We start from the raw sequence: 13,779 nt of genomic DNA, 5'->3' as shown, positions 1-13,779 counted from the left end.
CCTCCAAGCGTCCTGCTCCCAGCTGCCTCTCACGCCCACAGATGTCATGGGTTACAAACCAGTCCCCCTCAGGAACGAGAGCACTTTGGAATCATTCTGTGTTTCCAAAACTTCCCTCCTATGGCCCTGCAGGAAGGAGCCTGTCATCCTGATGGGCAGGACTCAGGCCCCTCACAAGCCTTCAGCAGAAGGGCAGGCACACAGGACTGGATGCAAAATCCAAAACTTTAGTAGAGCAGGGAGCAAGGAGCCCGGGAGTGGGCGCACTGGCTGTGCACACGCCTGGACACTTTCACAAGCACACAGAACGACCACCTACCACGTCCATAACGCTCCAGATGTCCTGAGTGGAGAGAGTTGTGTTTATTCACCATGTCATACGCGCATATAGGGAACCTCTACTTAGGAGCTGGTGGCCTGCACTCAGCACCGCACAGATAAAAATATACGACTTTCAACACAGATCCAAATACCCTCACATTTTAAAAGTCAGGATTCCCTACACAAGTTTTAAGCTGACAGGATTCAAGTTCTGAGTTTTCATATATAGCTTTAACTTGTATTAAACACGTTTATTTACAACGTGGAGAGAGAATAAGGGGCAGTTAAGGCCACTTTCTCCTGTGAAACACTGCAAAATATGTACATAAGTACAACCTAATATAGGCAAAGGTTCTAAAAATCATCTTTCTTGGCTTCACGTAATTGAGTATCAGTCGGGAAGTGGAGAGCGGCTGCCGATAGCACCAGGCCATGCCAGGCCACGCCACCAAGGGCGTGTGCATTCACTTTTTCATTGAGCTGCCCTCAGAGCTGCTGCCGAGCTGAGCCCTGCACGGGCCCAGGTGTGCACCGCACCCCAGGCTGGTCTGAAGCACGTGTCACCGGTCCCTCAGTTCCATTTCCAAATCCACCAAGGTCCAGTCGACAGACATTTCCAAAAAGAATCCTGCTCTAGGGCCACTTGCGCTGAGAGAGCACACCCGGGGGTCAAAGGGCAGCCACCGGGGGTCAAAGGGCAGCCATCAGGTACTCCCCAGGGAAGGGCTTGCGGCCACCAGTCACTGCAACCCCGCCTCACCTCCGATGCCTGCTGTGCCCAGGGTGGTCCCGCTCATAGCGACGGCCTGTGCGTTCATACGACCTCGAGCGCTCTCGTCGCTGATCTCTGTAGTAATGACTTTTCTTCTTGTATTTTCCCGGATTATCCGCCCGCTCCCGTGACCTGCTTCGAGAACGGGAAGAACTCCGGCTCCGAGACTTGTGTGGCTTCTGGGGGTACTTGCAGTCCTTGGACTTCCGGGAGCCCCGAATCTCAGAGCCTTTGTAGGGAGCGCTGCGGGGGGCCTGTCTCGGTGGGGAGTCACTCCTGCTCCGGGAGCGGCTCTGCGACTTGGACCCACCAGATGTGGAGCCGCTGTCACTTTTCCTGGGAGGAAGAACAGCACCACCACACGTGTGACCATCTGGCCCGGCCAGGCCCCACACACCCACAGGAACTCAGACAAGACACACAAGCTCCAGGTTTAGAGAAACAAGAAACCACCTCAGGGTGAGAATGATTACCCCGAGGGATAGCCCCACCCCGGTATCGGCCTCCTGGGTGCGCCCCGAGGCACACACCTCCTCTTAGGAGACGCTGATCGGGATGGGGACCTCGAGTAGCTCTGCTCACGGCTCCGGCTCCGACTTCGACTCTCTCGCCCCTTTGGCAAGCTGTGAACAGGACAGGAGCCAGTTACAGAGCAGAAGTCCCTCCAGCCAACCCTGACAGCCACCCGGGCAGCCCTGGGGTCCTACCCGTTCACAGGGCTGTCCGCCTTGGCCTTCTTGGCGCCCTCCAGCCTCCTCTTGGTGTTCTTCACAGACAGTGGGGAAGGCTTGCTCCCTTTACCTTCTTTGGGGGATTCCACTAGAATCAGAACAAGAGGTTAAAAGCCAACCACAAAAAACTCTCCCAATAAGAAACAAGTTCGTAGAGCAAGATAAGGCCCCTCTACAGGTCGGACAGCGACGCAAGCAGACTGTAACTTCCGGCTCCCAGCCTGGGACCCAGGACTTACACAGACATCACAGAAATGCAGATGGGGCTGGACGCGGGGGCTCACACCTGTAAGCCCAGCACTTCAGGAGGCCGAGGAGGCGGATCACAAAGTCAATAAATCGAGACCATCCTGCCCAACATGGTGAAACCCCATCTCTACTAAAAATACAAAAATTAGCTGGGCTTGGTGGCACGCGCCTGTAGTCCCAGCTACTCCAGAGGCTGAAGCAGGAGAATCGCTTGAACCCAGGAGGCGGAGGTTACAGTGAGCCAAGATCACGCCACAGTACTCACCTGGCAACACAGCGAGACTCTGTCTCAAGAAAAACAAAACAAAACAAAAAAACCCCAAAACATGTGAGTGTGTGTCTCTCTCTATATATATATACATAGACACACACTCACACACAAATTACCTGAGCGTGGTGGTGGGCGCCTGTAATCCCAGCTACTTGGGAGGGTGAGGCACAAGAATCACCAGAATCTGGTAGGCGGAGCTTGCAGTGATACCAGATAGCGCCACTGCACTCCAGGCTAGGCAACAGAGTAAGACTCCGTCTCAGAAAAAAAAAAAAAAAAGCTGGGTATAGTGGCTCCCACCTGTAATCCCAGCACTTTGGGAGGCCGAGGCGGGCAGATCAACTGAGATCAGGAGTTCAAGACCAGTCTGACCAAAATGGAGAAACCCCATCTCTACTAAAAATACAAAATTAGCTCAGTGTGGTGGCGGGTGCCTGCAATCCCAGCTACTTGGGAGGCTGAGGCAGGAGAATGGCATGAACCCAGGAGGTGGAGCTTGCAATGAGCTGAGATCGCACCACTGCACTCCAGCCTGGACGACAGAGCGAGACTCCATCTCAGAAAAAAGAACTGCAGACAGGCCCTTTGCATCACACTGAACTCTAGGTCTGATGACATGTATTATCTATGGCCCCACACTACAACACCTTCATCAGATAACAAGCTACCTGGGCAGCAGGATAAACAAAAGCATTTCAGACAACCTGTCATACTCCCTGCTAATCAACAGAAAGGCCAGGTGCCTATGTTCCTAGCACTCTGGGACCCTGAGGCAGGACAATCACTTGAGGCCAGGAAATTCAAGAGCAGCCCGGCCAACATAGCAAGACCCAGACTCAACTAAAAAGATAAAGAATTAGCTAAGCACAGCTGGGCGCGGTGGCTCACGCCTGTAATCCCAGCACTTTGGGAGGCTGAGGCGGGCAGATCACAAGGTCAGGAGATCGAGACCATCCTGGCTAACCTGGTGAAACCCCGTCTCTACTAAAAATTCAAAAAATTAGCCAGGCGTGGTGGCGGCCACCTGTAGTCCCAGCTACTCGGGAGGCTGAGGCAGGAGAATGGTGTGAACCCAGGAGGTGGAGCTTGCAGTGAGAGGAGATTGCGCCACTGCACTCCAGCCTGGGCGACAGAGCAAGACTCCGTCTCAAACAAAAAGAATTAGCCAAGCATGGTGGCATGTGCCTGTAGTCCTAGCTATGCAGAAAGCTGAGGTGGGAGGATCACTTGAATCCAGGAGCTGGAAGCTGCAGTGAGCTGCGATCACACCACCACACTCCAGCCTGGGTGACAGAGACCCTGTCTCAAAAAAAAAAAAAAAGTCTGGAAGGAGCATATACCCCAGAATGAAGGCGGGGGAGAGTCACCAGTCTTTGCCTTTGTGGGGAGTGGATTCCTGCACTCTAACAGACTCACCCAGCTTGGGGGCAGGAGAGAACCCCGAGGTACCATCCAGCACCTGTGTGCCCCCAGGCAACAGGCCCCGGGCTTGGGCCTTTGCCTCTTCGATAGCGTGCTTTCTTTTTTCCACTTCACCCTCCAGGTGTGTGAGATCAACCTGCAAAAGCCAGAAGGTGTCCGTTCAGAATTAGGTGTTTCTGGCCAAACACAAACACATACGTTACATGAAAAAATGCCGAAGAACCTTTTTCCGAGCATAAAGCTGCAAGATCTTTAAGCAGATTTCCTGAATTTCTTCTTCAGTTGCTCCAAACAGAAGAAACCAATGGGGACGATTGGGCAAAGGGATCTGTAAAAACAAACACTATCATCGTTACACTTTCCTCAACTTCACGGCCAGCAAGACTCAGGACAATTAAAAAAACAGCCTGTTGGTCACGAAAATGCTTTGGCCCAGATTAGAGTAATTTGAAGAATAACACAGTAAAGTTTACCGGAGGCCGGAGAAAAAAAAATCAGACTAGAATCTCTCCATAGTAGCAACACACTGACCTCCAGCGTCCGGGCAGCAAGATAAATGCAGGCACAGGCGATGCTCTCTGGCTGGAACCGCACGAAGACGTCGGTGCGAAGGCTGTCGTTCATGTAATTCCTGGAAACCAAACACAGGAAGAACTGCAATGCCCCACCCCGGGAACCCAGGTCTTCCGCCTGCGTTATCTAGAGAAAATCTAGATAAATTTACTACTCCTCTAAGGAGTCTATTGCTAGGACTCAGAGCTAGACAGTCCTGTGAATCTCAAGAGTTAATGGAGAAATATTCTAGCTGCTTTTTCTAAATACAGTAAATACAGGACAGGAAGGCACAGAAATTATTAGAAAAAAAAAAAGCTGGCTGAATGTCAGACAATACGTGTTGCTATGAAAGAGAACCGACTTTAACTTTACTTTTCCCCTCAACCTTGGCCTGCTCTCATGCAAAGCACGATGCCTCAGAAAGAAAATGTCTACTGGAGTCACTAAAACGCTTCTGATTAAAGAAATCTAAATGCTCAAAATCCATAGTGCAGAGAAACATGCAAACTCAAATGAACTGGCTGAGCACAAAGCCGGTGCGGCTGCTGGGAGACAAGCCATCCTCTTGGGTTCCTCTTCCTCTTCCTCCAGGGCGCTGGCGGCAGGCCCCTTCTCTGCTGACCGAGCTGCAGCTTCCTTGAAGGAGTCCACTTGGAAGAGGGAAAAGCCCCTTGGGTGCAAGTTGGACGCGCGGGAGCATCGTGCGGAGGGAGACTCCGCACCCAAGGGCAGGCCTCTTCTCGGGCTCACCAGAGCCGCTGCCAACTGTCCCATTTCAACAAGGGGTCTTAAAATGAACATTCATAGAATCAGAAGCAACACAATACTGAGAAGCAACATAATAAATACTGAACATTTCATCACAGTACATTCTTTAACTTTCATATTTAGAAGCTATAAATATACACAAATTTACATTTTTTAAAAGTTAAAGCATTTAAACCTGGCTACATTTTGAGCATTTCCTTTAGATCTCTAAGATTTAATAGACTAAAACCAGACCTTACACTAGCTTTATGAATACTGCAAAAACAGAAAAGGTAATTCCATGAGGACAGGTGAACTGGTTTTATATTTACTGCTCCTCACATACCCCAGTAACGGTGAGCCTTGGAGTGGGGCTGCACCCGCAGACGAGGTGGGTCGTGAGGGAATCTGACCCATGACCTTCCCGCAATATCTCTGTCCTAAATAAACCTTGGAGAAGGTAACATACAAACCCACTCAGAGATTTCTAAATAGGAAGTCCTACAGGTGCCTCTTGGAGACACCTGGCTCTGGAAGCAGCTCCAGGCATCACGGGGGAATCTGTGTGGCGGCCGTGCGGCCCCACCCCCTGATGCAAGCATGCCAGTGCACAGCTCTAACACAGATACATTCAACAATCAGTAACCTTTCGGTGTCTAATCAACAACTTGTCAGTATTCAAGTAGTGATATTAATCCACGAACTTTAAATTCTTAAAAACAAATGAAATCTTGAGAACATATAAACTTATTGCTGTATTTGAAGTGATACAATATTTTTCAAAGTATCCATGAAATAATATAAAGATGCACACCTTTTACCAGAGCGTGTCATGCAAAGCTGCTGAAAAGAGCAACTTCAGGGCTTCTAGAAATCATGACATAACCCCACACTGACACAGCCAATTTGTCTCTTCAATTCTCACAGCTTTCCATAGCATTTTTTTTTAAGAGAAAGGTACTGCATCTTTATCATACAGGTACAGCAGTTTTAAAGGGACAAAATTCAAGTCAAGACAGTTACCAACTCTAATCAATACAATTACCAAAGCACGACAGAGGAATAACAAGAAGCACAATCGTCAGAGAACCACAGCAGGAGTCGGCCATGGCTATGCTATGTGCGTACCACCAGTCTAGAGCCAGCCTTCGGTGGAGAGCCTGCACTGGATTGGCTGAAGACGCCGCTGTCCCTGCACCAAAGCGCTTGGACAGCAGAGGAGAAGTCTTAGTCACTTACCCTCAGAGGCTACCCTTTGATTGAAAGAGTACAGAAAAGAAAAGTCAAAATAGGTTCTCTATTAAACATGTCATAGCACCAGACAATTCAGTCAGCAAAAATATGACCCTTACAGACTTAACTCCATGGGAAAAAATTCACCAGAATCCCCAGAATCCCCCAAATACTAAATTGCACTTTAGGGTTCCTTTCTAGCACATGCATTGCTAAAATCGGCCCCAGAACCTTCTCTGCCCCTCTCCCATGGGATGCAATGTCAGTGGAGAAACAGACCAAGTCTACACTAGCCTGTCCCTCCACCTTCCCCGGGAAAAGGTCCCCCTGCGCCAAGTCAACAGCTCCCAGAGGAAGCCCACTGACTGCTCTCTTCAGGGTGGGGGACACAGGAAGTCCAGGCTTGCAGGGAGGGGACGGGCCACCTACCGTGACTGCCAGTGCCCATTTTGGGAGTCTGATTGGAATTTATACAGCAGGAGCACTGGGCACTCGGACAACTCCAGCCCACAACCAAGTCACTGGGCTGCCTACCCACTGCCCAAGTGCCTCAAGTCAACACATTCCTGCACTGCCCTTGCTGGTCTCATAAAACAAGGAAGCTCAACTCACCATGAGGTCTGGACCAGGTGTTGGTTACGCTCACACTCTAACACCTGAAGGTACATAACGATTATCTGGAAGATACGGGTCAGGCAGTTATTACGAAGAACCTTAAGAGCCCAGAATTCAGATCTTGTGGGTGTCCATGCAGCAAACAAGAGCCTCAAGCTAGATCCCAGGAGTGGCTCCTGGCCACACGTCTGGCGGACGGCTCAGCTGGAGGGAGCTTTGCGATTGCGCCTGCTGTCTGCCTTGGCAGCCAGGCAGGACGCATGCCCGTGAGCCCAGCCACACAACCCACGGCACAGGCCTTGTTCTTCATGGGGCTGGTTTCATGCTAGTCTTCAATGCCTTTCCACCAGTGAGGTTGGCCTGTCCTACACGTCTCTGTACCCCAGTTAACAACTCACCAAAACACAATATGAACATACTTTCAGCAAACAGAGAAGAACACTTCAGGCCAGGCACGCTGGCTCATGCCTGTAATCCCAGCACTTTGGGAGGCTGAGGCGGGCAGATGACCTGAGGTCAGGAGTTCGAGAACAGCCTGACCAATATGGAGAAACCCAGTCTCTACTAAAAATACAAAATTAGTCGGGCATGGTGCTGCACGCCTGTAATCCCAGGTACTCAGGAGGCTGAGGCAGGAGAATCTCTTGAACCCAGGAGGCGGAGGCTGCATGAGCTGAGGCTGCGCCATTGCACTCCAGCCTGGACAACAGAGCGAGACTCCGTCTCCAAAAAAAAAAAGCACTTCAATCTATGGTGGGCAATTTGTGGATAATTTGAACAGATGGCAGAAAGCCGAACAAGCAGATGAGGAAACCCACCAATAAAAAGGAGATGGAACCAAAGATGGAAACAATGTTTTGGGAAAACAAGTGCTTTGTTTCCGTGTGACACAGAAGGCACCCACAACGCTGGGAGTGAGGGACCGTGTCACGGCCATGGTCCTCAGTCAGTACATGCCGCAAAACTCGCCAGTCATTTCAGACTAAAGGGGCCAGAATTCCCCTAATTTCTCCATAAGAGGAAGTAAAGCTATCACTAAAGCAACTGTAGAAAATTAACTGTTGAGGCTGGGTGCAGTGGCTCACACTTGTAATCCCAGAACTTTGGGAGGCCGAGGCAGGTGCATCACCTGAGATCAGGAGTTTGAGACCAGCCTGGCCAACATGACGAAACCCCATCTCTACTAAAGATACAAAAATTAGCCAGGCGTGGTGGCGCATGCCTGTAATCCCAGCTACTTGGGAGGCTGAGGCACAAGAATCACTTGAACCTGGGAGGCAGAGGTTGCAGTGAGCCAAGATTGCACCACTGCACTCCAGCCTGCATGACAGAGTAAGACTCCGTCTCAAAAAAAAAAAAGGGCCAGGCACAATGGCTTATGCCTGTAATCCCAGCACTTTGGGAGGCCAAGGTGGGAGGATCACGAGGGCAAGAGATCAAGACCATTCTGGCCAACATGGTGAAACCCCGTCTCTACTAAAAATACAAAAATCAGCTCGGCGTGGTGGCACGTGCCTGTAGTGCCAGCTACTCAGGAGGCTGAGGCAGGAGAATGGCTTGAAGCCGGGAGGTGGAGGTTGTGCCTCCACTGCCACTGCCACCACGCCACTGCACTCCAGCCTGGCGATAGAGCGAAACTCCATCTCAAAAAAAAAGAAAAGAAAAAAAATTAACTGTAGAGAAAGGAAAACATAAACTAAAATTCAACATTTATAAACTCACCACTATTTTTGAAAGCCCAAACTTAAATAATGCGATTTCCAAAACACTTAAAAATGTGTTACTAAAATAAACAGCTGACACTAGAAGACGAATACGTCAGGAACTATTCTTGAGATTATAAATAGAAACTGGGAAGCCAAGTCAGGGATGCACTCAGTCCTCTTCAGAGCCTTCAACTGCACTGAGGTGGAGAGAGGCGGCCAGGCTGGAGCAGCGGCCTAGGCGGGCTCGCAGGGCAGGAGCCGCACACCCACCTTATGAGGATGCTTCACATGGACGCAGAAACCCAACTCTTTGAGAACTCGTCTTTCCGCCTTTATAATTTGGTTCTTTAAATTAACATAATCTTGATCCAGTAGTAGAGGCACGGGCTTCCTGCCAAAGAGAGAGCACAGGGTCTGCACCACAGTCGAGCGGAGCAAGGCTTCTGAGATCCAGTCATTACCTCCAACTATGAGCACCTAACACAAACCCCACAACACAACATCGCTACGAAGTCCACATCCTCTGATGAACAAAACTGCACACCGGTCCCCACAGTCCAGTGCCAACCTCCTCATCCCTTCCCAGCGATCCCTCCCTGCTTTTCCTTATAGATCAACAGCTTCTGGTGCACAAGCATAGACCGAACATAGCAAGTTTTAGGATCTCATGGCACAAATGCTAAAAGCACTTTATGTGACTCACGATAGGAAGGTACATATTCACAGTTCAATAACCACAGAACCAATGAAAGCACAATTATTTAAATACAGATGGGCCAGGTGCGGTGGCTCATGCCTGTAATCCCAGCACTTTGGGAGGCGAGGCAGGCAGACTGCCTGAGCTCAGGAGTTCGAGACCAGTCTGACCAACATGGTGAAACCCTGTCTCTACTAAAAAAATGCAAAAATTAGCCGGGCGTGGTGGCGGGTGCTTGTAATCCCAGCTACTCAGGAGGCTGAGGCAGGAGATTCACTCGAACCCAGGAGGCGGAGGTTTCAGTGAGCCGAGATCGCATCACTGCACTCCAGCCTGGGTGACACGGTGAGATACAGTGAGAGTTCGTCTCAGGGAAAAAAAAAAAAAAAGGGCTGGGTGCAGTGGCTCACACCTGTAACCCCAGCACTTTGGGAGGCCGATGAGGCCATGTTTTTTGTTTTTTTGAGATGGAGTCTCACTCTGTTGCCCAGGCTGGAGTGCAGTGGCGCGCTCTTGGCTCACTATAACCTCCACCTCCCAGGTTCAAGCAATTCTCCTGCCTCAGCCTCCCAAGTAGCTGGTATTACAGGCATGCACCACCACGACCAGCTAATTTTGTATTTTTAGTAGAGATGGGGTTTCTTCATGTTGGTCAGGCTGGTCTCGAACTCCCGACCTCAGATGATCCACCCGCCTTGGCCTCCCAAAGTGCTGGGACTATAGGCGTGAGCCACTGCACTCGGCAAGGCTGTATTTATTTTTTTTTTGACACAGAGTTTCACTTTTGTTGCCCAGGCTGGAGTGCAATGGCACAATCTCAGCTCACTGCACCTCTAACTCCCCGGTTCCAGTGATTCTCCTGCCTCACCCTCCCGAATAGCTGGGATTACAGGCACCCGCAACCACACCCGGCTAATTTTTTTTTTTTTTTTTTTTGAGACGGAGTCTTGCTCTGTCGCCCAGGCTGGAGTGCAGTGGCGTGATCTTGGCTCACTGCAAGCTCCACCTCCCGGGTTCACGCCATTCTCCTGCCTCAGCCTCCCAAGTAGCTGGGACCACAGGCGCCCGCCACCACGCCTGGCTAAGTTTTTTGTATTTTTAGTAGAGACGGGGTTTCACTGTGTTAGCCAGGATGGTCTCGATCTCCTGACCTCGTGATCCACCCGCCTCGGCCTCCCAAAGTGCTGGGATTACAGGCGTGAGCCACTGTGCCTGGCCAATTTTTGTGTTCTTAATAGGGACAGGGTTTCACCATGTTGGTTAGGCTGGTCTCGAACTCCTGACCTCAGGTGATCCACCTGCCTAGGCCTCCCAAAGTGCTGGGATTACAGGCCGGCCCGGCCAGAGGCTGTGTTTTCTAAAGGACTTCAATTAACTTCAGGTGCATAAACCCTGGGCTAAGGTCGGAGGCAGCGGTTCTCTGCTGGAGAAATTTTACTATTCCAGGGCCATGAAGCAACATCAACAGACTTTCGTTTTTTTTTGGAAACAGGGCCTCACTCTGTCGTCCAGGCTGGAGTGCAGTGGTGACATCACAGCTCACTGCAGCCTCAATCTCCTGGCCTCAAGCAAACCTCCTTTTTCAGTCTCCCAAGTGCTGAGATGACAGGTGCGAGCTCCCACATCTGGTATGAGAGAATTTCTGGCTGTCACATCTAAGGTGGGGTACTCCTGTCATCCAGTGAGTCGAGACCAGGGATGTTGCTGAATCCTGCAACACACAGGAGAATCCCCTACAACTAAAGATTACCCAGCCAGATGCGGTGGCTGAAATCTGTAATCCCAGTGCTTTGGGAGGCTAAGGCCAGCAAATCCTTGGAGCCCAGGAATTTGAGACCAGCCTGGGCAACACAGCATGACCCCATCTCTACCAAATAAAAAATAAAAATTAGCTGGCATGGTTGGCGTGCTCCTATAGTCCCAGCTACTCGGGAGGCTGAGGCAGCAGAAACTCTTGAGCCTAGGAGGTTGAGGCTGTAGTGAGCCAAGATCATACCACCGCACTCTGCCCTGGACAACAGGAAACCTATCTCAGGAGAAAAAAAAAGATTATCCAGCCTGAATGTCAATAGTGCTGAGATTAAGACTCCCTGCTCCAGAGCACTCAGAAACTTGTGGGACAGAAGCAGCAACAGGGCCGTGCACTGACATGGGTAAAGCAGGAAGCCAGCCCCAGGGCAACCCGCCACAGTGCACTGTCCTCACTGGAGCCCCTGCCCTTACTAAACAGCATCTACCGATGCCTCTGAGCAGGCCCTGTTCGTGGAACTTGAGAATGCGCTCATGAACATCCCACAGGTTTAGAGCCTCAGGCCTCTACTGTGTTATACAAGCCTTACTGTAGCTTAATCAGAAATAAAAAAAATAGACATCTATGATAGACTAGACAGCTCTGACTCACTTTTTCTCTCTCAGCTGTCGAAGGCGGTGAAACACATTGATGACGTCCCGTATGCGTCTTGGGGCCTCTTCTATCTTGGAAGCCAGGTGGACACAGGCCATTGACACATGCTGAAGCGGAAGCATTGCAACACGCCCATGTTTGTCCCCAGCCACGGCGTCCTGACGGCCGCCAAAGGCTTGAGGGCTATTCAGACCAAAAGGGAGGTGCACCCAGGGGAAAAAAAAAGTCAAGAAACAGAACCCTCCGGCACAGAGCTCAGACTGGGGGGCAAGTACTCACTCCCCTGAGTAACCGGACAAAGTAACAAACCGTTTTACCCTCAACATACTTCGCTGGGAATGAAGTGCAGGAGAAAGCCTTACCTCCATGGAGTGCTTCACGAAGGACTTGGTATAAAAGAACCGCTGGAACAACACCTGCCCGGTAGCCATGGCCACCTAGAGTATAAGAAAGTTTCCGTATTTTCAAACGCACCATTCAAAGCCTTCGCGGCCGAAAGTCATCGAGTAACGTGGGACTCCCTACGCAGAACCAAACACTGAAACGCTTCCCACGTCCACAAAGGCTCTTCGCGTCCCGCCGTCTCGGGATCCAGCGCACTGGCGGGCGGGGAGGCCCCGGGTCAGGGGCATGGGCTGGCTAAGGACTGGCGCCGAGGCTGGGGTCGGGGCAGGGGCTGGGGTCGGGGTCTGGGCGGGGGCGGTGCGGGCCCGACTCGCCGCCAACAAAGGCGGCTGCCGCCCCAGCGGTTACCTGGGCCGGAGGCTCGCGGCCGCGCCCTCACCTGCGGCAGGCGGAGCAGGATACCGGCCGCCTGGATGAGCTCGCAGCCCACCACGCGGAGGTCGGTCTCTGTGTCGGTGTCGAGGCCGCTCGACATGGACGGCGTGAAACGGAGCTTGTCGTCAGGCAGGAGGCAGTTCTCCAAGGTGATGAGCACCCCGGAGTACAGCCTGTCCCCGATCAGCACCCCCTGCGACCCTGAGGGTGCGCCCCCAGATCCCGGGGCGCCGGCCGCTGCCGCGGGAGCTGCCGACCCTGCAGCACCAGCCGCCGCCGCCGCCATTTTGTGCCGCCGACTCCCTTTCGGCTTCTTCCCGCAGGGCGGCTCCTCGCGAAGCTCCACGGCCGCCACCGCCCCGCCCCGTCGCGTGCCATTGGCTCGGCCCGCGACCAGCGCGACGCCGCTTAGCCGCAATTGGCTACATAACCTGCCCGTCAGCAACGCGCCTAACGCCGACGCCGGAACCTGGCGCGGGTGGGTGGGGCGGGCTCGTTACCCAGGGGACTCTGCGGTGCCGGCCGACCCGGAAGCATGTCTGTCCCTAGCGGAGGCGCGGGTGCCGTGCTGAGAGCGCCTGCCTGTGCGCCCCGAGCGGGCCTGGGACTCTTCCAAGATGCCCACGTTCGCACAGAGACCCCGGATCGCGGAAGCTCGCGTCTCGAAAGGCCTGTGGGTCAAGGGGGGCCATCTCGGTGGGATCTGGGGCGGGACGACCCCCACTGCTGAACCCTGGGCGCGGGGCAGGGTCAGAGGTTCCGCTCGGCCTCGCCCTGGATGAGACGCGCGTGCCCGGTGTCCCCCGGCCGCCGTCGGCGTCGTGTCTTAAGTCCTTATCGACTCCGGACTTTGGGGATGCGTATTAACGCCAGACTCCTGCAAAGTCTTGCCTTCAAAACTCAGCCCCTGGGGAGAGACGGGTGGAGGGATGACTGGAAATGTGGCCTCGACGTCCCTATAGAGCCCCTCCAGCGTGGGGAGGCTTAAGTACCTCAAGGTTCAGGCCCACGGAAGGAGTCGGGGGAGCGAGGCCCGGTGCTCTACGTGTGAAGGAGCTTGGACAGGACCCCACAAACGCCAGGGAGACGGCGAGGGGGTTCGTGCGTTTGTAACGTCTTGACATCGCTGATCCTCCCGCAGGCGGTCTCACGCCCTGCCCGTCCTGGGTTCACGGTTTTTCATCACCTGCGGCTGTCCTGCGATCGACCACAGCTGTGCAGGAGGGGCAGGAGGTATCTGTTGCTGCAGTTACCGGAACCTTTGCCAGGACTAGTA

The 13,779-nt window shown here is 52.5% G+C and overlaps 1 protein-coding gene across 5 annotated transcripts; it reads right to left on the bottom strand.

The window, feature by feature from the left end:
* Positions 1-341: 341 nt before the first annotated feature.
* On the bottom strand, positions 342-12,866 carry CCNL2 (cyclin L2). 5 transcript variants are annotated; one of them, XM_004024471.5, is made up of 11 exons: positions 12,508-12,866; positions 12,086-12,160; positions 11,721-11,830; positions 8,893-9,013; positions 6,914-6,978; positions 4,298-4,397; positions 3,990-4,094; positions 3,761-3,902; positions 1,801-1,912; positions 1,624-1,716; positions 342-1,429 (listed from the first exon to the last, which is right to left on the bottom strand). In XM_004024471.5, exons 1-11 carry the CDS (start codon positions 12,787-12,789, stop codon positions 1,078-1,080), a joined length of 1,557 nt encoding a protein of 518 aa, XP_004024520.1. In that variant the 5' UTR covers positions 12,790-12,866; the 3' UTR covers positions 342-1,077. The 5 variants fall into 5 exon arrangements, with proteins under 5 accessions (XP_004024520.1, XP_018865269.1, XP_063561215.1 ...); XM_019009724.4 differs by lacking the exons at positions 6,914-6,978; positions 8,893-9,013; positions 11,721-11,830; positions 12,086-12,160; positions 12,508-12,866 and adding exons at positions 4,830-5,108; positions 6,197-6,321; XM_063705145.1 differs by lacking the exons at positions 6,914-6,978; positions 8,893-9,013; positions 11,721-11,830; positions 12,086-12,160; positions 12,508-12,866 and adding exons at positions 4,830-5,108; positions 6,114-6,290.
* Between the last annotated feature and the right edge of the window lie 913 nt (positions 12,867-13,779).

Source organism: Gorilla gorilla, chromosome 1, assembly GCF_029281585.2.
Source record: "Gorilla gorilla gorilla isolate KB3781 chromosome 1, NHGRI_mGorGor1-v2.1_pri, whole genome shotgun sequence".
NCBI lineage: Eukaryota > Metazoa > Chordata > Mammalia > Primates > Hominidae > Gorilla > Gorilla gorilla.
The sequence above is the reverse complement of the archived record's forward strand: the minus strand, read 5'-3'. Positions and strand labels throughout refer to the sequence as shown.